At 41.6% G+C, this 24,539-nt stretch overlaps 2 protein-coding genes across 2 annotated transcripts in view; one reads left to right on the top strand and one right to left on the bottom strand.

Annotated features, from left to right (window-relative positions):
- The first annotated feature begins 240 nt into the window (after positions 1-240).
- Positions 241-2,539, top strand: LOC147140778 (G protein-coupled receptor 35-like). Its single transcript, XM_086043582.1, has 2 exons — positions 241-699; positions 1,312-2,539. Exons 1-2 carry the CDS (start codon positions 682-684, stop codon positions 2,167-2,169), a joined length of 876 nt encoding a protein of 291 aa, XP_085899708.1. The 5' UTR covers positions 241-681; the 3' UTR covers positions 2,170-2,539.
- A 445-nt stretch (positions 2,540-2,984) lies between these two features.
- Positions 2,985-24,539, bottom strand: part of LOC147140779 (semaphorin-6B-like) — a 50,699-nt gene continuing 29,144 nt past the window's right edge. The window contains exons 7-18 of the mRNA XM_086043574.1: positions 22,153-22,251; positions 21,979-22,069; positions 21,680-21,799; positions 19,875-19,963; positions 19,471-19,688; positions 17,864-17,995; positions 17,633-17,782; positions 17,316-17,492; positions 16,179-16,319; positions 12,379-12,456; positions 11,099-11,160; positions 2,985-7,936 (exon numbers count right to left, since the gene is read on the bottom strand). Coding sequence (XP_085899700.1) covers positions 6,951-7,936; positions 11,099-11,160; positions 12,379-12,456; positions 16,179-16,319; positions 17,316-17,492; positions 17,633-17,782; positions 17,864-17,995; positions 19,471-19,688; positions 19,875-19,963; positions 21,680-21,799; positions 21,979-22,069; positions 22,153-22,251 — 2,343 coding nt within the window. The 3' untranslated portion in view covers positions 2,985-6,950. The remainder of the gene's footprint in view (positions 7,937-11,098; positions 11,161-12,378; positions 12,457-16,178; positions 16,320-17,315; positions 17,493-17,632; positions 17,783-17,863; positions 17,996-19,470; positions 19,689-19,874; positions 19,964-21,679; positions 21,800-21,978; positions 22,070-22,152; positions 22,252-24,539) is intronic.

Consider the following 24,539-nt stretch of genomic DNA (forward strand, 5'->3'; position numbering starts at 1 on the left):
ATTGGACTCTCTAAATTGCCCCTAGGTGTGATTGTGAGTGCGGATGTTTGTCTTTGTGTGCCCTGTGATTGGCTGGCAACCAATTGAGGGTGTCACCCGCCTACTGCCCGAAGACAGATGGGATAGGCTCCAGCACGCCCCTTGTGAGGATAAGCGGTATCGATAATGGATGGATGGATGGACTTCTATGTAGTTTTCGTGGGTTAGGTTTTTGTTGCAGAATAAAATGTAACTGAACAGTTAACATTTGCCATTTTCTGAGCTTTATATATTCTTCAAGCCATTCCTTATGGAAGGATTCAACCTGACGTGCAAAAAAATGTGTGCAGTGCGGTGGAAAGAATAGATCAATGACGATTGATGAATCTAAGTGGATAAAACTCAAAATATTGAATATGAAATCTTAAAAACACAAGGGCATGTTGATTACATTATAATTACTTATGAAATTTGTACCGGTCCGGTCGTGCCAGCGTCAGTCAGTGTAGTTCGAGTGGCCATTCTTCATGTAGAACCCTCCATGCTCAAGCTAGCAGTGTGGTGAGCGTTGCACTTAGTGGCCAATGCATGCTATCTTCCTTGTACATATTCAGAGAAGAATAAGGAAATGAACTCACTGTGGCAAAGCTTCACATGACACATCTTTGACGTGTTGACACATGCTGGTGAAGCGGTATTAAAATGAATTCAGCTAATGTGGTAAGGCTAATTTTTTGTTGATTGAAAGATTTTGTTAAAAATGTTGAAGATGCACATATTGAGAGGTGTTTCTAATCTTTTGGTTGCCTTATTTACTAGATGAAATGGGAAACATAATGGAACGATTTTAATAATAGCAGCACGGTGAGGGAAGTGTACGCTACTGTTTGCCTCACAGTCGGCAGATCTGGGTTCGAGTCTCTGTTGAAACATCTCTGTTTGTCACTCTGCAGCGGTGTACTTTTCAGTAAAAGTACACTAGGGGTACTTCTGTAAAATAAACACTCATCATTAATGCTCCCAAGAGCTCAGTCACTCAATCAGTCAAGATCTCAAGTGTGCTTGACTGTACCACTCTATTTTTGTCTTTGTCTAATTTGACAAAGTAAAAATTACAAACTCCACTTGTGGGTCCAATTGTAGTAACTAAAAGTAAAACGTCATAAAAATGAATACTCAAGTGAAGTTCAGAAATCTGCAACATCTACTTAGGTAAATTAACAAAGCATTTGTACCACCACCGGCAACATTTTAAACATACACTTTAATCGTTTTGTGTTGTTGAATGCCACTTCCACTTCCCTTTACTTATTTTTCTTCACTGTTTTACAGACAAGCATGTGCAGCATCGCCAATGCAAGCTGTAACGTGGACAGCCTTCTGGGCTTTTCTTACAGCCTCGTGTTTGTCCTGGGCTTTCTTGTCAATACTGCGGCCTTGCGTGCTTTCAGCATGCGACAGGACGCCTGGACAGACACCCACGTCTACATGTTCAACCTGGTGATAGCCGACTCTGCCCTGATCATCTGCATTCCCTTTCGGATCTACCATTCTTTCTTCTGCCTAGACAAGACTCTGTTGTGCACCTTTCTTATTTACATCCACTTCATCAACATGTACTCGAGCATACTGACCACAACGGCCATCAGTGTCCACCGCTACCTTGCTGTCAGGTTCCCATTGCAGGTCAGGTCATGGAGAAGGAAGAAGGAGGCGGCCTTTGCTGTGTGCTTACTCATTTGGGTATCTCTGCTGACGATCGCCGCTGTATTCCGAGAGGAGAATTATCCTCGTAAACTGTGGACGTGCTTTGAAAGATGTAAAGATCAACACCTGCGTTTCAAATTTGTCGCCATTCTGCTACTTCTCGGCTTTGTCGCCCCTCTTACGATCGTAGTGTTTTGTTCAAGTCAGATTATCTGTATTTTGTTAAAGACAGATGGCGAGACGTTGCCGCTGCAAAGAAGCATTGTTGGCATAGTAACAGCAAACATGGTCGTGTTCATTGTCTGCTACACACCAATCCATGTTGGCTTTCTTGTGAACTATTTCTATTATCCACCTGCAAACTGGACACTGGTTTACATCCCTGCACATGCATATTTACGTGTCTCTGAGTGGATTTCCTCCACAAACTGCTGCCTGGATTCAATTAGCTATTATTTCTTATTGAAAAAGTTGTATCCATGAGTCAGTGAATGAAAAAGAGCTGAGATAATACTTGCTTAGCAGTTGGCTTGGCTGGATTGCCCCAAATTGAAACTAGAGTATATACGTATGTAAGGTAAAGTAAAATTTTGAGCAGCATAAATGTCAGAATAGGTTGATTTCATATATCGTCTGTCTATTTTATGGAGGTCATCAAGTTGCAGTTTAAAAGTTGCCATCAGTTTGGTGGGTGTGTTGCCCATAATTAGGAGCAGAAGTACAAGTAGTTTTTGGCCTTTTTACACCATAACAATGGATTTGATGGAATCGGTGTGATATAAGTGTGGCTTTAATTTAATATGCTTCATAAAAATATGGTATTATTTTCCATTTTGGAATTATAGTCATTTAACTTCTAAACCGAATAACTATTTCCATGATTAAACATTTAATTTTACGCACTCTCTCTTGTGTTTGTTGTTATACAGTATCTGCCCATGAATGCGTCCTAACTCAAAGGTTTGTCCTCTCTTATCCCCTTTACTGTGCGCAGTCAATGCATTGGCCCCCAAGGGAGATCCTGTCTGACATTTCTGCAAAAAGGCCGAATGTGCTCAGGCGGCATCTAGCCCCCTCTTGTGATGCAGAAAGTAACTGCAGATCCCCAGAAATTTGCTGCCTCAAACTGAATTGTGATTTGGTCATCGAGATAAGATACAATGGTAAATTACTATGATAACATTTGTTTGAAAATGTCAAGATGTAAAAATAGAGTACTGGTTTGGCATTTAAAGATATAGACTTTACATGCAGGCTATGTGTACATTCAGCACCAAATGCAACATAATAGCAGTAAATGATATATTTACATTTAATAGCAGTACTCCAAAGATTGATGGTTATTATCAGAGAAGTATTTGAACATCTGCAGAAACTCAGAAGGCAGGCAAACGGCTCAGTTCTGGCTGAGATCAGGCCGGCATCTCTACTCTTAACAACAGGAAAGTGTTGAAGTCAGCATTCAGCCAAAGTCACATAAATACTTTACATACATCTTATTCACAGCATTGGCACAGAAGGAAAAAAAAATACAAATAAAACCCTCACGCTTCAACCACATCTCTCTGTTCTGGGAAAGAACTCTCTTCCTCCAAACAAAACAGTGTACCTACAAGGTCATTATTTACATTATTTACACATGTTACACTTCTGCAATTGAAAAAAAAAAGTCATTGTGCTTATCTATTACTGCACAGCATAATGCCAATAAAAACATTTTCTCCCCCTGCCGGGATTCTAACAAATAAATCCTTCAGTATGGCAGTTGATTGGCAAACAGCGTGAAGTTTGACGACGACGACTGAAAAAACCTGATGACACAAAAAGAGATATGCCGTAGTCCCTCATAGCCTTACAGACCATTTACATTTTGTATCCACAATTTGTGTCATGTTCATAGCATGAGTAATGATAAAGCGCACTGACAAAGTGTCTGTATACATATTTACAGTACAATACAGTTATGGTACAACCTTTAAACACTGTTGCTCGCATCGCTGCAGATGCACACGTCAACAGTGCGAGCCCACACGGAACAGAAAACAGAAAACATTCAGCATGTAAGGTCAATGGCATATATCTCACGTAGCATACTGCAATAAGTACAATTTTAGTTAGCAGCTGATGCACTGCTGATTAAAATGCTCATCATGGCACTTTAACACAACCTTTTTTGCGTTTGTAAACAGGCATCGGTAAAACACTCCTCAAAAGCGGATTTTGGCACACAGATGAACTGAAATGACACAAATTGAGTGTGTTGGTGATACTGCGGTGGAATATATACAGCCTCCTAATAATGCTCCCGTCACGAGGTTTACAGCACTGCTAAAGGAAAATGTTAATAAATAAAGGGAACACTTAACTGATACATCCCAGATCCCAGTGTAATTTGTTGAAAACAAAATAGAGTGACCCCAGATCATGAACCTTCAGCCAACTAGATTTAGAATCCTACTCAAAATCAAAAGTGGAAAAACATGATCACCGGCTCATCCCACGTTAGTAAATTTCCTCCAGACAAGTCAAAATGTGGCTGCGTAGTGTTTATGTCTGGGCATGTTCCTGATGAGATGACAGATAGTTTCCTCTGGGATTTCTCGATCAGGTTCATGGAAACTCCTCGAGAGTCTGTGGTGAGTCGTGAATGAAACGATATTGTAGGTTATGTCCCAAAAGTGCTCGATTGGAATCGGGCTTAGGGAACGGGTGGGAGAGGCAGAATTGCTATTGACACTTAACTTAACCAGGTTTATTTATTTGGCCCTTTCCACTTGGACTGCGGTGCTGGCCTGTCTCCTGGTATCTCCTCCATGCTCCTGACACAGCACATTGATTCGTCACCGGGGACGAGCTGCACCACTTGAGCTACCTCTATGGGCTGCGGATACTACCTCATGCTACCGCTAGTGATGGGGGGGGAAAAAATCGGTAAAAGCATCCCTTGTAGTCTCTTCTGCCCACCCGTTGGCTGTCCCATTCACACAAGAGATGAGATGATTAGGTGTTCTGTTTATTTATTTATTTTTTAATGCAGTGTATTTTGTCAACGGCCTCTTGAGTTAGGGTCTGGTAAAATAAATCAAAAGCTTCTGATTCAATCCACTGAAAATTGTAGACTTTGGGGGGGGGGTATTATGGCTGAATTGCAGCTTTGGCGTACTTAACAAACAGGCAGGTGATTTTATTTTACATTCATAGTAATAATGACATGACTATTGTTTGCATTCCAGCTCAAACTGAACCTTACTATGTACAGTTACATATACACCATATTATCGGCGCACGCATTGAGGTCACCCAAAGTAAATCGGCTTCAAACGCATTCTTACCACAGCTTTTGCTTATCTCGTCTTCATCTTTTTATACAGCGTCCGTCTCAGTGCTGTGCTGATATAAATGCTGACTCTTTCATGGGACTCGACACTTTGATGGTATAGAATTTATGGCCCCATTTGCCTGCTGGGGGCATTTCCATTACCCCTTTTGGCATTGGAGTTTCCATCACTGCCTCTGTAACTGTCACTTTGTTCTGCATCACGTCTGCGAGACCTTGACCCTCTGCGGGCTTTCCGGGGGAATTCTTCCCCATTAGAGTTGGACTCTGTTCAGTAATGTGGCATGAATGAATATGTCATGTGTGGAAAAAGACAAGGCATTCCCAATTACATCTTATGACACTTTTGTCCTAGTCTGCTGTTCTGCTCAGTTCCGTGTTTTGGTGCAAACCTTTCCAGACATCCTTGTGAAATTATTGGTCATTAAGTCGTACATGGAGCGGAGGGGATGAAAAGAGCAATGGGCGACTCAGATGCCGACAACATCATTACACAGAGCATGCGGCTGGCAGGAATAGTGCTGACATTTCAGTCCTGCTCTCCTCTCTCCAAAGAATTATGATCCTGCATCGCTATGAGACACGGCGGACTATCGGAGGCATTCAACACACATGCCGCGCTGCACGTATACATCGAACACTAAATAACCACAGTCGCGACTTAAATGTATAAGTGCAGCGAAAGAGGAAGCAGATGCAGCTTCTCCTTTGGCTTCCTGTTTATAGTCAACGACAACTTCAGTTTTTGACCTCCGATGAGTCAGCCTTGCACATGTTCGGGCAAGGTGTTCGATGCAAAATACCCAGTTGGCAGTCATACCAACAGGTGGAGAACAACGAATGCAGTGTGGTACTTATTAGATACGGGCGTTATAATAATTGAACAACAACCTAAAGTTGAGCTACCTCCGCCAATATTTCGGCCATGTTGCCATGTGAATCTAATTTGCCCAGGGGCTTCAGAATCAATAGTGCTGGCCTGGTACACTATATTAGCAATATGACTGTTTCTTTAACGCATTTAAAAAATGTCAATATTTTTTCCGTCATCTGGTTAGTTGTCAAAGCAAAACTTCTTAGAGCCGAGTTCTGCAAACATTAATTCACTAAAAAATTCGCATCTCTGTTGAAATACAAGGTTGTTTTTTTAAAAATGTTTGACGTTTTTACCATGTTATGAGATGAATATTGATTGTGAACTGCTTTAGCTAACGTACGTGGCCACAATTTCTTGCTTTTACATTGCGTTTTTGTCTCATATTGATAGTTCCTCTAATTGCGATGTATTACTGGCAGCATTAAGAGGTGGATTATTAAAGTAGCAAATGCACGGCCCCCCCGCTGATTTGTGCACTGCGGCCCAGTCAAAGCCATTCCCGAAACAAACTCTTCCCACAAAGTTGGAAATACGGTCCGAAATGTGTTGGGTACAATGAAGAATTAACATTCAGGTGAATAATTTCTAATGCTGTGCGTCCCAAGACTTTTGTCCATCTAGCGTTGCTGTGAGGCAAATAGCATCCCGGTATTTGTTCGTTTGCTTCCCTCGCATGCGCAGCAGCCTCTAAGTGCCTTCCTTCCTTCCTTCCTTCCTTTCTTTCTTTCTTTCTTGTGCCCTCTGCCTGCAGCCTTGGAGAGTGTTTGGCAGGCGAGGCAGCTCTGCAATGCAGACACAGCAACAACCTCCGTCCATCTGACCAATTAGTGCGAGCCAGCAAAAGATTGGCAGGCGCAGTAGCCAGTTGCAACATAGAGCCTCGCCACTGGGATAACTGAGAATAGGGAGAGTGGGGGTTGCCTGAGACAGAGGGCTTGAATGACAATGAACAAAAAAAAGATCCACAGGCGAAGAGGGTGGGGGTATCGGATCAGGCTCAAGACAAGTCTATGGAAAGGTGTCCATGTGGGCCCTTTATTTCCTCAGCAGTCACTGGCCAGCCTGAGTCCTGTCATTGCAGTTCTTCTTACTCATCAGCTGGCTGAGGTCCATCAGCTCCCCCAGCTCCCCTCGCTCCAAAGCCCCCCTCAGGAGGGCCCTGGTGAGAGCGGGGGTGTGCTGTTGGGACATGTATGTCTGACCGCTGGGGGCAGGCATTGAGGGAGGGGGCAAGGGGACGGGCACCATGGCGTGGCTGCTGAGGATGTAGCCTTCCGGGGCAGGCCAGCGCAAAGGCAGCGGCTCGCCGCACTCCGCCGGCGCGCTGGGCGCCGAGACTACCCTCCGACGCTCAGGGGAGTCCTGGGGCGTCATGGGGTACACATATTCCCCTGCGGACTTCCTCAAGGGGGCTTTGGGCGTGCCCTTTCCTCCTTTCTCCTGCCTGCTCAAGCAAACGTAATGCTGCCGGGGGGTGTCACTCCCTCGGCCCTCGCAGCCGTGCCGACCGCCTCCCCCCTGTTGGAACAGTCTGGTGGTCAGATAAACTGAGGGGGGCATTCGACAGGGGGAGCCCAAACCCACGGAGCCTCCCCCCAAGTAGGTCTGGCTGGTGTCCCACCCTCCGGAGTTGGAGTCAGACAGGCGCAGGCCTCTTCGCTTCTGCTGGGGCGTGTGCTCCGGGGTGGGGAGGAAACCGGGGTCAAGCTCCCCGGATTTGACCCATCCGTTGGGCATCACAAAGAGGGTCTCCCCGCCCTGAGTGCAGGTGCGCTCTCCGCCTCCCTGCCGCGTCACACTGAGCACAGAGCCTCCCATTCCGCCGGCGTTACTTAATAGGCCTCTTTCACGCCGCTGGATGGACGACTGAGTGGAGTTGCCATGGCGACGGTTCGTGGGCTTGTGGGCCATGATCCAGCAGACGGCGAGGCCCGAGAGCGCCGCCCCAATGGTGAATGCCGACACTGCAGAAGCCACCAGGAGATTGAGGGAGACCAGACTCTCGGGTTCAATGAGGAGACTCTGCTGCAGGATACCTAAAGCAGGAGAAACATTTCTTAGGATGACAAATGTAAGGCAGTGATTCCCAACGTTTATCAAGCCAAAGGACAAACTTTACATTAAAAAAATTACACCGCACAATAGTAAATGAATATGTTTCGGTATGGAATGTTCTTTCCGGTCCACTCGCGTACTGTTTCTGATCAGTTTTTATTATTAGCACGAGCTTACGCTCGGACGCTATTGACTCTTGCTAGCGGGAGAGGAGAGTGGCGGCACAAAAGAGGAGCCGTGATAAATGATAAATGATAAATGGTATTATTATGGCATACGCAAACAAGCCAGCTTGAAGGTTCCCCCGTACACTGAGTAATAATTGTAACGTTATTGTATGGATGTATTTTTTTTTTCATCAAAAAAATCTTTTTTTTGTACTGAAAATATACCGAACCGAAGTTTCCAAGAATATATGTATATATTTATATATATATATATATATATATATATATATATATATATGGATGAGAATACCAACCTACCAGTCTATAATGTATACACAGGGAAACATTTTTCTTATTTTCTAGGCGCTGAGCTTTAATTTACCAAAGAAATCAATACCTCAACCCCAAACTGCCTTTAGGTTTCATTGTCGAACTATTAGGAAAGATGATGTATATAACACAATAACTTGACTCCAGTCCGGCCTTGGGGCTCTGCAGGCTCAAAAAGGTTTAGAGAAGCCTGCACTTGTCATCAAGGACTCAGACCATTGCAGCACACAGACTCCTATTTTTTTCCTCCCCACTCTTCATTCTTTCCATTGTGCAGCTTAGTCAGAGATTCTCTCCATACAACATACCATGACTTCAGTGTTTCCACCCAGCTCTAATCACTCCCATCTGCATCAACTGCGGCAAATACTTGTCTCTAGCTCGGGAGTCACTGTGCTATCGATTTCACTGAGTGGGGAAAATGCTGAAGCCCACGTATCAGATTGTAATGAAATGAATGTGCTGAAAGTTTGAAAGAAGCTCCTTTAAAGTTCTGACCTCATGACATTGCACATGGCCCCGCAAAAGAGAAAATGCTTAATCCTCTGTAGAAAAAAGTTTCTAGTTTCCACCGAGTGAATTCCAGAGCAAAGCTGGATAAAAGGCTTTCTCTCTGGCCTTACTGCTGTTACATTGACATGTTAGTCCCTCAACAGAAGTAAAAACAGTCTCCTATTTTAAATTCTGCCCATCTTTCAGATTCTGGAAAGAAGGAGCAAAAGTTTGCATGCTGTCAGTTGTTGTTGTTCCTCCTTGTGCAGTGTTGCATTGGCAACTACATCTCTTTCACATCTTCCCTAATTAAACTGTCACACTAGGACACTTCTGACCCAAAGCAAGTCAGACTGAACTACAAAACAAACACACAACGAAAAAAAAAAAAAAAAAGCAATCCCAGATGTGAACACCAATCAGCTTTGAAAAAGACATCACAAACATCAACAACTGGTGTCAAGGTTGAATGGAACTTGCTGAGCAGGGAGTGGAAGTTGTATACCAGTAATACATGGCATTACATTGTGCATGTAATGATTTGAATTTGAAAAACGTGTCACGAATACTTTCTCCCTGCACCATTACAAATCCAAACAAGCAGTGGGCGAATGCAATGAGTGATCAAGCCACTAGGCGGAGACTTCCACTTTCCTGCTGCATGCGGAAATAGACATCAAACATACAAAACACCGCCTTGGCGTGTTGGCCCGTTGCTGGGTGGGATACGTTAGTGTATTCGCCATAATGGATGTGGCAGATCTGCCCCGTAATTGCAAGTCGACGGACTGAATATTCTAGAGTGCCTTACAACAAAATGCACAAACTTAATGCCTCTCATCCACAGCAACTTACACACACATACACAAAAACACAAACATAAAAACGCATGCACACACACACAGGAGTGTTAATCTGATTATTGTAAATGTCTCTATTCCTTATGACATAAGTAAGCACGAAACTTTTCCTAATGTTTTCATGAGTGTTTCAAGCTACCAATATATGTAACGCTGTTACTGTGATGACACATATTCAGATAAAGTATTATTGTAAAATATTTCCTCCATGTCTGTAATAGCCACAACCAATATTCCCTCTAATTTTCCATTCGTTTGAGCATTGGCACAAAATCCCTGAGCATTCCTTGGACTGTGGTGAGCAACAGCAGACATGCACACGGCTGCCAAACCAGTATCACACCGGTCCAAAACCTGAGATCACATGTTGCAGAAAAATGAAAACCCTCTATCCAAAAAAAACAACAACAAAAAAACCCCACACATCATTGAATAGAGATTTGCGACACAAATAAAATCAGCCCTATCTTACTTTAATTTTAGCACACAGATCAGCATAATTAAGTCTCAATGAAATCTGTATAAATATGGTCCCACGCATAAATAATGGAAAAACGTCATTTAATAAAAAATAATTTCTCGTCACCTGACCTCTGAAACGCATGAAAGAGCCTTCTTTACGGCGCTCGAAAACTACGCCCAAAACTACGTACAAGATTACGCTGAATAGTGAACAAATTATTACTCTGTTTGAATGTAAAGACAAAAAACTGTGTACTATTGTTAATTTATATGTGTTGTTGGGAAAATTTCACATCCATAAATGTAAATTTCTAAATTCTACCCCGGTATTTAAATTGTTTTTGATTGAAGTAGATAATTATTTAAGTCTCTTGATCTAATAAATAATAAATGTAAATCAATAATTACTATACACGCAGAAATGTTTAAAGGGTAACTCACGGATATCTCTGTTTTGAAAGGTGAATTAATTTTATTAATTTTATTTTATTGTAATTCTTATTTTTTTTTAATGTAAAATTGTATTTTTGATAGTACATATTGTATATGTATGCAAAGATGTTCATTGGATTGCCTGATTACTATGTTGTATTTTGTTGTCTATATTTTGTTAAATAATTAAAAAAAAGAAAAAAAAAGAAAGAAAACTACGCCCATGTTTGGACTTCCTGAATGGAATGAATGGCCACATATTCAGAAAATTCTTGTTGCAAAATGAGGTAATAATGGGCAAATAAAATCAAGTCATTAGTAAGCCCATGAGATCTGGTTTAGTGCAAAATGAATGCTACACAAACAAGCACAAGCAACCAGACATTTTGCTGCCACCTACCATCGCAGTCTCCTAAATGGGAGGTGGTGTTTCCATATTCTACATCTTGTTGAAAAGGAAGCCTGTAATCACAGAGAGATCACACATACTTGTAAATACATACGGTACTAGCAGAGTAATCCCCTGCATTTTACCAGCGGATGACAAAATCCCTGCACCGTCCTGTACAATAAATCAAATAATATTTGGAAACAGAATGCTAAAACAAACATGATATGATACATTAGACCGTTTTTTACGTCTGGTCTAAAGCGGAATATTTGGGGAGAATAATCAATGAAGCAGCGTTGCCCACATATTGATAGGTCATTCGCTGTAATAGGATATGCTGTTGATGCTCGTATTGATTTTCTCCTCAGCTCCCTGCCCAGAAGGAGGTCAGATGTCACGGTCAGCTAAGCATGTAGTGACAGAAGAGTTCTCAGAACAAAATGAATGACGCAATTTTTTAAAATATATTTTTTTGCTACATGTGCTGATACCTCTGATGCCGGCTGAATCTTATTTGAAAAAAACAGGTTTTTCCAGTGAGACTAAAACCAGCAAAGTTTGCATAAAACAAAATAAAACCATTCAATGTATTTAAAAACCTGCATGAATTTAAATGTACAATAACCAAACAAACATCTCTTGCGGGTTCTTTTATAAGAAGGAGCACAATATGTGGTCTCAACAAAAGTTAATTTCAATCAAAATTCAAGTATTTTTGAGCAGTTCTAGAGCTAGATTCATGCACTAATATTCAAGCACTAAATATTTAGTCACAATTCATGTTTTTGTTGTGCCGTGGGATCACTTCTTTAAAGCACTTAATAAGTAGATAAATTTACTGTTCACATAATTCTTCATTTCTCTCTCTTTTTAAATGTGTCAGCCTTTAAATATTTTTAAAATGTTCTATATGTATCACATTCACTAGAGGTGCTATATATATATATATATATATATATATATATATATATATATATATATATATATATATATATATATATATATATATATATATATATCGTCGTGCATCGTGGGCTCTTATTTCATCAGCGTAGTAATACATCAGTGGATTGCTTATCTGAAAATACACAGCAAAAATGTATCTTTAACTGGCAAATTGAGAATCATTCAACCACATAAATAACAAGAAAATGATTTCACTAATCATTACCCTATAATGAATAGCTGTGCACAAGCTACATCTAACTTACAGCTTTGTGCAGCCTGTACTGATCAATAGGCTTGCATATCATAATACGTTTTTGTGCATTCATGTGTAATCCCCTCACCTGGTTCCTGGCCTAAGGAAGGAGCAGATGCTGCCTCTGGTCCAGCCACAGTATGGGTCCCTGGAGGCAAGGCAACTCCTGTGTGCAAACACATAATCAAAAATGTAACAAAGGTGATCCCATTCTGCTTACTGCCCGTGGGAGGCCATGGAAAATGGACCAAAACACAAGAGCTGCAAACACGTTTATAAAGGTAACAATGTAGAAGTTAATCTGCTTGGCAATACACTTCTCAAATGTCAAAAATGACCCAATTGATTCAAATGTCAGGCTAGACACACAGGATTTATTTGCCATATTTGTTATGTGAGAAGCTGAGCCGTCATTGTTTTCTTATTTTGTCTTTATTTATTTACATATTGAAATCAAATGCATAGTTTGGGGATTAGGGTCAAAGTATGTAATGTTATGTATCCAATCTTAGTAATGGTTATCAGAGCTGGGCATTTTACTAAACGAGCATCCTTCGCCATCTGTCTGCAGCGTGGGTAGCCTTCCGTCGTCCGTCATTCACCTTTTTTTCCGAGCGGAATAAAATCGTACACGTCTATAGGCCGGTCCGCTTCTAATTTTAAATGTCCGTCTGTTTGCGAGGCCGACTACACTTTACACTTTCACTAGCACGCCCGCTCCCCAGCCACGGTCATCGAAGCCTCGTCGCGAAAAATTGACTAATGACGGACTGCAGACGAATGGCGGACTATCCGGGCTATCTACGCATCTATCCATCTACTGTATTTTAGAATGTTTCCCATTCTTCGTCAATGGTCAAAAACCGTCAAAAAAACATCAGTGACGGATAGATGGATCGGTCCGTCACATAGATGGAATGCCCAGCTCTGGTGGCTATGACTCTCTGGAAATACGGTGGTGCCTTTACATATGAGCGGCTCGGCTTACAAGTTTCTCTACATACGAGTCGTCATTTGGGTGATTTTTTTTCTTGTCCTTTTTTGCATTGACTTGCGAGTGTAGCGGATCCCGACCAGGTCACCGCTGACAGATATATAGATAATCCTTCGATGTGGAGTACGCTGGATGTATGAAAAATAACACACATAAATCAGCGACGCGGGACACGTGTTGCTCCTTCTCCATCAACTTGGATTATCTTAATTTACATGTTCCGTTGATTTGTATGTTCTGCATTAAAGTGGTGGTTATTCATCATAGTTCGATAATAATGGTCAATTCACATTGCTTCCTTTTACAAATCTACAAAAAAAATATAAACAGCAAAACTTGTTTTACATAAAATGCACATTTCCCTTTTACTCCCATGCTCTATCATCAATCATGCAATCACTAATGTGTATCCCAAACACATTAGCTTTTTCTCTCTTCTTAAAAGAGTATCTTTATCATGAGTAATAATCTTCAACAAGAGAATGAGTACATCTTGCAGCTGAACTAAATTACTTTTAAACTCAACGAAATTCCATTGAAATCATTATAACGGCTGCCTTCTAACATCTCGCCCATACAATTGCTGACATCAACGTGCGCCATTTTAACGGGGATTACAGTCGTGATCGTTCACAACATTACTAACATTGCTAGTTTCTTTTCAAGTATTGTACTTCACACACAAATGACCTTCGCTTTTCACACAAAAAGAAACTACCCGCAAATGCCCAGGAGCCAAAAGAAACGAACGAAAGAACACATCGAGCTGCTGCGTCACACTTCCTCGACACCACCACTTGTTCTTGGCACTTGATGACAAGCTGGTTTTGTTTGTGATCCTGTCGGCTTCTGTCATCCTTTTTGTCCATTTCTCCACGTAACCTGTGTGTGTCACTGGTCCGGTGTTGTCTACTATTCCAAATAAAAGATTCACTGGAGGGCGGGGGTGTTGCCCATAGAGTATTCAGTATCCAGTAGACTCGTGGCGAGTACAATTATATGCATGGATCATTTGTGGTAGGTGCTCTTTTCATCTCTCCTTCTCTTGGTCTGTCAGTGTCCGTAACATTTGCAGCAGTGTGCGGCTCAGCGGGGTTACATTGCGGATGGTACGGGGATGTTCGTGAGCGTCCAACCCCTGACAGCAGCCCAAGGGTATGGGAAAGTTTATTCTCAAACTCACCCCCTTGGTCATGGTGGAGGCGGTTTGGATAGCCAAATCGAGGTATATAGTCATTATATAGACGTTCAGCTGCAGTTTGTCCAGATTTGTTTTTGGTTGGGTAAGCTTGAGCAAATCTGGTAAAGTGGTCTATTACTACCAAAATGTACTCAAAGCCTCCTTTGCTCTTCTCCAGATGCAAGAAGTCTATGCAAACCAAATCAAGAGGGAAAGCAGAGGTCAGGCTGCCCATGGGTGTGCGCGCACGTGTGGTGGGTTTCTTCTGATTTATGCAACTGCACTTTCTTGAGACATATTCTTCCAATTCCATGATAACCTTGTAGGACCTGTAGGTCATCCAGGTGCGAAATGCAACACTCGTCTCTCAGGGAGCCTAACATTTCCTCCATGCTCCTCTGGAAAGCTGCAGGTGCGTTGGAAAGTCCGAATGGGATCCTGATCCACTCGTAAAGCAAAGCCCCCAGGGAGTGATGAAGGCCGTCAGATGTCGTGACCCTTCTGCTACAAATCCCTGATGGTAAGCTTTACCCTGGTCCAGTATGCTGAACATTGAATAACCACCCAGTCTGTCTGTCAAATGCTGGATTTGCGGCAGTGGATGTCGGTCTGGGACGGTCTTTCGGGTGAGGAGGCGGTAATCTATGCAGAGCCGAAGAGTGCCGTCCTTTTTTCGAACGCATACTACTGGAGCAGAATAGGCAGACTTCGATTTTGTTATCCATCCCTTTACAAGAAGATCCTGAATGTATTCTTTTACCGCTTTAAAAAGTGGCTTGGGAATAGATGTGTAAGCCCTCTGCACAGGTATATCGCCCATGAGGTTAATTACCATTTGCAAATTTGGGATACAGCCGATGTCATTACCATCCCTTGCAAAGGCATTTGACTCCTCATACAGCATCGTCTCAGCAGCCACTCGCTCCTCTTCCTCCAGATGGTCAAGGTTTACAGGTGTGTGCCACAGAGATGGATTTGAGCTGCTGGTCTGTGTGGTGGTGACTTCACTGATAGTTGCTGGAGGCTGTGATTCGTCCAGGGTATCTGTCTCCAAAACACTTTCAACATGTTGCAGGATACCTACAGCCGTTTTACCTTGTATTATTTCATGATTGGCGTTGATACTAAATGGAATGGCGAGATAGGGTTTTGCTGGGTTCTGAATTTCAAACAAACCTGTCCCTGCCTCCCATTTTACAGAGGACTGACTGTCTTCATCTTTTTCAAACAACACTAATCGAGTTGAGGCATCCATGTTTGATGGAAGTCGACACTTCACCCATGACACTTTCCCAGGTGGAAGCACGATATCCTTGGAACCTGTTCTCAAACGTCCCTGCTGCATGACTGGTTTTGCTGTCTGAATAAAGTTGACAAGAGCTTTGGCTATTTTGTTGGGAACAGATATTGCATTGCTAAGAAGACTAAAAAATACTGGTACTAGCCCCTCTGGTTGATTAGAAATTAGCACCTCCAAAACATTAAAGAAAATCAATGGTCTATCCATGGTGCATTTGCTGATAAGGAATAGGACACTAATAGACAAATTGGGGTTCAAATCCCCTGGTGTTTTCAAACAACAATGATAAACGCACTGATAAAGTAATACCTCTGACAATGTCTGTCAAATAATATGAGCATTATGTTTGATGTAATAAAGAGGGCGGTGATCTCCTTTGAAGAAAACAAATAAAAGTTAACTTGTTCTGCTTACTTCATGCAACGGGAGTACAGGTGGCAACGGGATGTGGGCACACGGACCAGACAGGACGGGAAGGCCAGCAGCAGAGTGTGGCTGGTGCGGTCCAATGTCAAAGACAAAAGCTGGCGAGCCTGGGGTGAATCCTCACCACATCTATTGAGTGACAAACATGAGAGCGAGGAGATGAAAACATCTACAGCTGGGTCACATGCTAATTTGGAGACTAAAGCCAATCATGTGTGTCTACTATGGTAGTTTTTTGGTAGTTGACTATAATTAATGGATAACTTAAATTTTGAAGTGTTACGACACAATGTTGCAAAGCAACACAACTCTTTGTGCTTGTAGGCAGAGTAGGTGTTGTATGATGAATAAAATTTTTGTTAGCACAATGTTTTTGTCCTTGCATTATAGGAAATAACATTTTGGCGACAAAGATGGAGTTTCACTTGTCACTCCTGCCTCGGTTTCTCACCGCAAATAAGGTGGTCTCACCGGTATGAATATTTTAAGACTAGTGACGACCGGACTAGCCGAAGATAGCGAATCGAGGCTAACCAATATGTACTATCCTCTGTAAACTGGACAACTGGAAGACGAGATACCAAAAACAAGATTAGCCGTTAGTCGAGTTCAAGCTTTGAATGCAGTCGTAAAGTCAACTAGTCAACTCATCGGTTCAACCTCTAAAGTCTTCTTCATGTTTCTTGGTAAAACCTGTATACAAATGACTTAATTAAAAAAAGAAACACTTTGACATCCTGCAACCATTTTTTCTTACAAACCCCTTTCAAAAATAAATTTCACGACTATGTATTCCAGCTATTGTCCTTGACGTCCGATTACAAAACTAATACTGTATATCAATTTGCAACAATGATACATTTTTATGGTTTCACAGTCATATAACAGGCCTCTGAGGGAAACCATAACTACAATGAGTTTGAAATCCCCAAAAGTGTATCCAAAAGTGTATTGAAGCTTGAAGTGGTAAATATAATGGTGCAGCAGTGTGTAGCAGATCTTATTAAGAAGTGTTGAAGCCTCTGTTTCTAAAATAGAAGCGATCCATGAAATGTGATGGAGCACCATGCCAAGAGGCGTCATCGATCGGCTATCAAGGACAAAAATCTCTTTACTCCAACTCACCTCTCAGGGTTGAAACCCTCTACTTCCTCCAAGAACACACTGCTGTGAGACATTGAATCCCCATTGGGAATCATTAGAAACTTGAGAATAGTCCCGCGAGTGGAGCCCAGAAACAAAACTGTGCGGTTCCTGTAGGGTCCGGCTTCAGTGTCCACCACCATAGCTGTCAGTTGGTACCTGTAAAGACATATCGACTGTGAAAACACATTTACTCCAAGCGGTTCAATGAAATCTATTTTCTCGCCCCAGTGCCATTTAAATCTTAAAATTTTCATATCATAAACGTTCTTTAACTAGAAAGCATTCTGTTACAGTACCGGCCCATAGTCTTGACCACCCAGGGTCTGTGCCCCAGCAGTGGTACTGTCTCATCCATCAGAGGGTGGGTTTTCACAAAGTTTAACACCTCGTCCGGTAACGTGGTAGAGGAACTAAATCGGGATCCTTGGACTGCACATCCTCCAGGTCTAGGAAAGGAAAGAAAGAATGCAGTAAGAATATCGATGCAAGTCCCATCTGCTTATACTCCAATTGTTGCATAAGCATACCTGGGTTTCGGGACTGCCTCTTCTGGCACCGGAGTCCAAATGGACTCTGGGGATTTCTGTTCCTTGAAGCGTCCCTCGAAGGAATGAGCGAGCTGCTGCATGTCAAACACACACACGGCAGAACCGGGGATGCTGCCGGATGCACAGGAAAGAATGCATATTAAGCAAGTAGTGTAGTGGTGGGCTATGTATTTGCTACTTGGGCCTTTAGTGGGCACTTACTCCATTGAATCCACCTCTTAATACCACCGCCATCATGTCACAATTAAAGAAACCATCAATACTATACAAACAGACAATATAACAGCAAACTTTGCCATGCACATTGTTAGAAAATTACACTTTTCACTTGTAAAATGTATGCTATGTTAATGCCAGGATAAAGAAGAAGAAGAAGAAAGGAGGCTGTGTTCCTGTCCCTCTCTCTGTTATTGTGTTATCATTTTGCTGCAAGACAAATAAATCATGTATATATGACCTTGTCTAAGAAGAAATTGACAGACACTTCTTAGAGCCATCAGGTTGTATTTGAACTGTCTCCTCGTCCTCACATACAACGCGTTTTTTATTAAATTGTATCTCTTATTATTCTCAAAGTGATTGTCTGTTCTACAAAAGGGTTCACATTTTCCCTTGGCATACATCATCTGGAGCAGTTCTGTTATGTTCCTGTGCTCTGTGGCTGATGGTGTTATTTTTCCAGTTCCTGAGTCTGGTGGATGGGTGGAGCCTCCAGTGCATACCTGCTTAGCATTACAATTAGCTACCCGGGTACTGGTGAAATGAAAGCTAGTTGCCGGAATATTGTTGCTGTTAGTCCGTTTTCACTTATTCGATCGTGTGTTTAGTTTCACAGCCACATAATACGTCGTTCAACTTCCTCATACACAAGGAATTCTGGTTTTTGTAATTCTTGTCTACATTACGTTTGTTTGTCTATTTTCTGTTTTGAAACAAATCTGGTTTAGATTCTGTCTTTCCTTTCTTGTGCAGTCAGAACTTATTTTCATTCATTGTACTCACCTGTCTTTCTCTGAATAGGGTTGTGTTCTTTTGTTAATATTTTACTGCGCTTTCATTACATTCATTTCTGTTTAGTGTTTTTGTCTGTTTTTCCAGCGTCTAGCTTCTACTGCACTCTGTCCATCCACTAGTGTTGTTTCGTGTTTTCACGTCAGTCTTATGCTGACGCATTTATTTATTTTTAATTTTTCCTTGCTCACGTTCATGTGCTCCCTTGGTTTGATAAAGCATTGTATTCATAAGTTTTGTGTTTGTCTCTGGTTTGGAGCTTTGGGCACGTGATCGTGACAAGTTCAGAATCAAATATTCATCTAATAACATGGAATTATAAAATGTATCAATGTGTGCAGATCTCTACAGACGGTCGAAGTTGGCTGTAACAAGTTTTGTCCTGACCAACCAATTGGGATGGGCCCTGTGAGGACAAATTGGAAATCTGATTGGCCAAAGAAGCAGTCCCATCCCTAATGGCATTTACAGTATGTTTCCTACATAAGTACGCACTGTAGTAGTACTTTTGGTTTAGTAGTATTGTTGCCACCCTTCCCAACCTCCCACCACTACGTGTATGGGTTTGTTATTACCTGTTTGGAGGTGTGGAGAAAAGACCCAAGATGACATCACGCCCTTGCATACGAATGATGCCGCTTGTGGCGTGGAGGAGGTTGAAGTAGAAGTGCGAGTCTCCCGGAACGGAGCAATTGAGCCGAGCCTTCAGGAAGGTTGTCCACTGTTTCTCGAGGACACGCTGAGAGCCGCCGAGGTCGGATTTACACACACGAGCCACACGGGACACCATTACCTGGAATAACAGCAAAGTCCAAATGGCATATACTATTATAAATAGAGAGATGCTTTAATAATGCAACTGGGAAGATAGAACAGATTTGTAATTCGTTTTTTTAATGCTTTGTTTTAGTTTTTATTTTAATTTTTTACCAAAAAAATAATTTTATCTACTTTTGAAAACGTAAAATAGATAAACAACCTTTTCTAGATGGTGAAACTCCATGGCCATTTCTCTGAAGAAGAAATAAATGTGAGACCCCCACTCCATGGCGCTCACAAAGTAGGGCTCTACATGGGAATATTAGCAGAAAAAGACAATATGGAACAATCACATACACAAGTTACGCCAGTGGCAACGCTCCACAGTCAGTCACATCAGGACATGCAGCTTTCTGTCCGCCGACCCATTGAATATTCATATCGTATTTAATTCATCATCATGGACAAAATAATGGATATTACTCATCATTTATTCATCCGAACACTGGTGCAGATTTGAACAGGTGGAGACTTGTTTTCCCTCACTATATAAAACCAGGCTTGACTGAGGCGTTATCGTATTTTGGCTCTGAACCCAAATAGTCCAATAAGCTCAATAAAACCTCTCTGTGCCTGCTCCACTTATAAATAACAGTATGTGAATTGTGAAACTTATCATTTTGTCATCTACATTATGAGACCCCAACTTGTTAAACTGAGAATGTTGAATATGTACTTTTCGTAGTTAAAGTACTTTCTAATCTTCTGGGAAGACTATCAACAAGATGTTAGGGAGTGTCTACTGGAATTATTGTTCAGTGATCGATAGGAATATGAGCTTGACAGAAGGCTTGTGTTCTGTGTTCAAGTTCATCCAAAAGTTTTTGATGGGGTTCTTCCTTAGCAGACTAACCCAAATATGCCTTCATGGACCTTTTTTTTGTGTACTGGGGCACAGGCATGCTGGAACAGGAAAGAGCCTTCTCTAACTGTTTCCACAAAGTTGGTTACGAGAGTGCTGTAATTTAATTCAAGACTGTAATTTAGGTATTTGACAGTTTCATTTTGTCGATTTTAATCCTGTATTCTTAAAACCACCATAGGCAACAAACATCAAATGAGAACAGAATAATTAAATTGAGATATTATGGTCTATTCCATTCATTGCCAACCACTGTTCCATGAGAGATTAATTGGTGTGCTACAGGAAATGATCCAATTTCACTTAATTAGTCTGAAAATAATCATCTTGTAATATTGTTCATATATGCCAAGAACCTACAGTGAGAATTAAATGCCCTTCCAATGCATGTCAGAAGGTACAATTCCTGTAACTTGTGTGTCCTGTTGTCATTCATAAAACCGGGTATCTTTTTGTTCAACTAAACAAACCCATATTTCATTCGATGAACATTTGTCAATGAGATGAGATTTTAGTATATGGTGTTCTCCTGTGCATTTGTGATTCAATATTTGTGAATTCCCCTGTTCACAGATTTATTTCTGGTTAACTTATTCACTGCTTTCGTGCTCGGAACGAAGCCCTGTCGAATATAAAAGTACTGCTTTGGTGCCATCTTTGACATCTTGATGCAAAGGATCTATGTTGAAGTGAGGGAAGTAGCTTCATCAGCCATAGCACTCTTTAATAGAAAAGTAACACTTTGACGCCACCTTGTGCCATCTCTTGGCTATTATAAACCTTTTTAGTGGAAGCATCGATTACTCCCACATTTTCACTATTTGTAAACAGTGTATACGTTTGTGATTTTTTTTTTAATTTGGTGGTATGGTGTGAGACTTTTTTCCAATGTAAAATATGCGCCTTGGCTCGATAAAGGTTGGGTTTATATGAAGGAGTTTTTACAATTTGAAGACAGTTCTTCTCATCAAAAATGTCTCATCTGGTTCGCCTTTAGTTCAATCTTCACTTAAACAAGGACAATGGAATGAGACACTTAGTAAAATACAGTTTATGTGACATGGTGAGATTACAATTCTAGTGTTTGTGTTCCGATAAGGTACCTCGGAACCATTTGGAGTCGTGTTTGACCGTCCGTAGGGCGGGACTGTCGCCGAGACTGCGATAGATCACGGCATCGATGGCCAGGAAGTCTGTCACGGTGCCAGTGAAAAGACTTCCATCTAAGAGCATGAGCGGAGAAAGATTAAGAAGACGAGGAAGGGGGAAGGTGATGCAAAGATAGGACAAGGTCAGGAAGATTAAAACCAAACGAGCAATTCAGCAAGAGGTGTGACTATAAATCATCTGTACAGGTAAACATTGTGTTTGCAGCTCGTGTGCTCAAAATTCCAAATAATACCTGCAAATAAAGCCACATTGGCGTGCCGTGGATCATACGGGCAGCGCGCCATACCACTCACAGGCTCTCCCACCATTTCTAGAGTATCTCTCTGCAACAGGAGGACAGGGACATGTCTTCAGAACAAGCAGATAAACACACAAAGACCAGCTGACAGATTTGATGGCTACTAACAGTGTAGTTTGCACACAGCGGGTTGAAGGCGTTTGTTCCGCACACAAACAGGCCTCCGTGCTGCTGGAGCAGAACCTTGACGAAATTACGGCATTCTCCCTGCAGAAACATACAATAAACAAAAGAATGGCTTCACAAGTTGAAGGGATGGTTGAAAACTCAGAGTGAAAACAACAGTGAAGCATTAGTTCTCTCTCCAATTAAGCTCACTCAACCCTGAAACCAAATGTCCAATACATACTTGGTTGACGACGTATGGTAGATACAGGGTCCTTGGTAGTTTCTTGAATGGACATCTAATATCCCGATGCATGTGGTTTGGGAATTGAGTTACTCCCAAATGGGAGAATTATATTGGAGAGGGAACTAATGCTTAACTTGGGCTCAGTTGAACGAGGTCAGGATCAACCACTGGGATATGACTGGTACGAAAAATGCTTTTATTACCTTCCTCATAGGTGATTGCCGCCTGCCTCAAGGGTGATTGCCGTCCTTGTACATGAGATAAATGTCACTTGTGAAGATATATAAACTGTCTGTTGACTAAAGTTGATTCCTTACGCCCAGAGCTACCGTGTCGTGTGTTTATTTCCCCGTTACTTGATATCATTTATCTGGACTTATTACTCCTTACTTTGTCAGATAGGCTTCTTAAATTGTCAACCGCAACGAATGATGACGTCACAGAAAACCGACAGACTGGTAATCAGCTGTTGAGATCTTGGGTGCAGCATTTTGAATCAACTGAAAACGTTTGAGGGAGGACTGGCTGACTCCAAACCAAAGTGCTATACAGTAATCCAATGTGATGAAGACATGGATTAATTACTATACAGTAATCCCTCGTTTATTGTGGTTAATTGGGACCAGAACCGCCCCCAAAGGTACAATACTGGTGTATTAATGCACTTTTAAACACTCATTGTTGTTGTACAAAGCTAAAGAGTCTTATTACTTCTGCTCTTGGTGCGGCTGCTTATTCTTCGTTGTCGCCGTCTTCTTCTTTTAAGACTACGAGGAAGAAGCTCTGTCACCGGCAGTAAACATGGCAACTTTGGCTTTGCACAATAACATCAACAAGGACCTTTGGATAAAATGCAACACGGTATTCTAGTTAAGGTAAGCTGTTTTAAGATAAACTTGAACAAACACTTAAACATTTTATCGTCGGTGGCTGAGCACGCGCCGCTCACAACTTCTGAACATTTATCCAGCTTTACTCTGACTAACTAAACGGCACATTTGAATAACGTTATGAGTTATCAAACAGAACTTTGTTCAAAAATGCCATTTGTTTTGTAGCGTGGACGAGACTGGTGAGACACAAGAAGGGAAATCCCGGGCGAGGCTGCGATAATGCTCAGTCAACCAGCTCACAGGATAAATCCACTCGTGCTCTCGTCGATCTCGCACCGGGAACTAATCACGCGCCTTGTACTGCCCGTTGGTATGTACAAAGCCTCTGAGTCAACTATCTCTTTGAAACACTATGTCTTTCTGCAATATGGCTGCCTGTATTTTTTTCATTTTTATTTTTTGATGAATACTTTTTGAAAATCCGCGATGCACTGAGGCCGCGAAACTCAAACCGAAAAGTAGCGAGAGATTACTGTATATCAAAGTGCTGCTGTGTGTCCTTTTTTTTTTTTTTTTTTACCCAGCATAAGCAATATGGAAGTGGTGAAAGTAAAAAATGGTGTTGTATATAAATGACAGCAAAAATTAAGTTTTACTTTTGTACTTTTATTTTTACACAGGCAAAGTATTTGAATAAGGACTACTACTTTTACCAGAGTTTTTTTCTCCTACTTAAGTACACAGTGTGAGTAGTTCTGTCACCTCTGGTAGAAACGATGGTGGAGTGTAGAGAACAAATCTGAAAAAGAATCCTGAGAGGAAATAACACTCTCAGCCACACTCTGTAGCTGTCTTCAAGGTGGAGGGTTGTTGATGGAGCTAAAATTAATGAGACGACTAGGGAAGACGAAACTCGACACGTCTAACCTCTGTGATTTTACAACACTTTTAAAAGACTTGAAGGAGCAGTGGAGCAAAATTAAACTTTCAACACATGTAGCATTAGATGGCTTGGAAAGCATGTGTACAATAGGGATCAAACCAGCCTTTTAACAGAGAGACTATGCTGCCACCTGTGCCTAGTCTTGAGGATAAAGAAGATGGATTAATGAGAACCCCATACAAATTTCCCCCCGAGTCTTTGTACTATAAGCGAAACCAACAGACCAGTAAACGTAAGCTCACTGGCACAACCTAATTAAATCCAACGTAAGGTCCTTATCAGCCTGTGAGGTGTTTCCAATACTTTCCTTATCTAGCTACATGAGATGGCCAAAACATTATAATGCTACACAACTGAAAACTTGCTG

This window comes from Filicampus tigris, chromosome 10 (assembly GCF_054856515.1).
Source record: "Filicampus tigris isolate MCC_2025a chromosome 10, RoL_Ftig_1.0, whole genome shotgun sequence".
NCBI lineage: Eukaryota > Metazoa > Chordata > Actinopteri > Syngnathiformes > Syngnathidae > Filicampus > Filicampus tigris.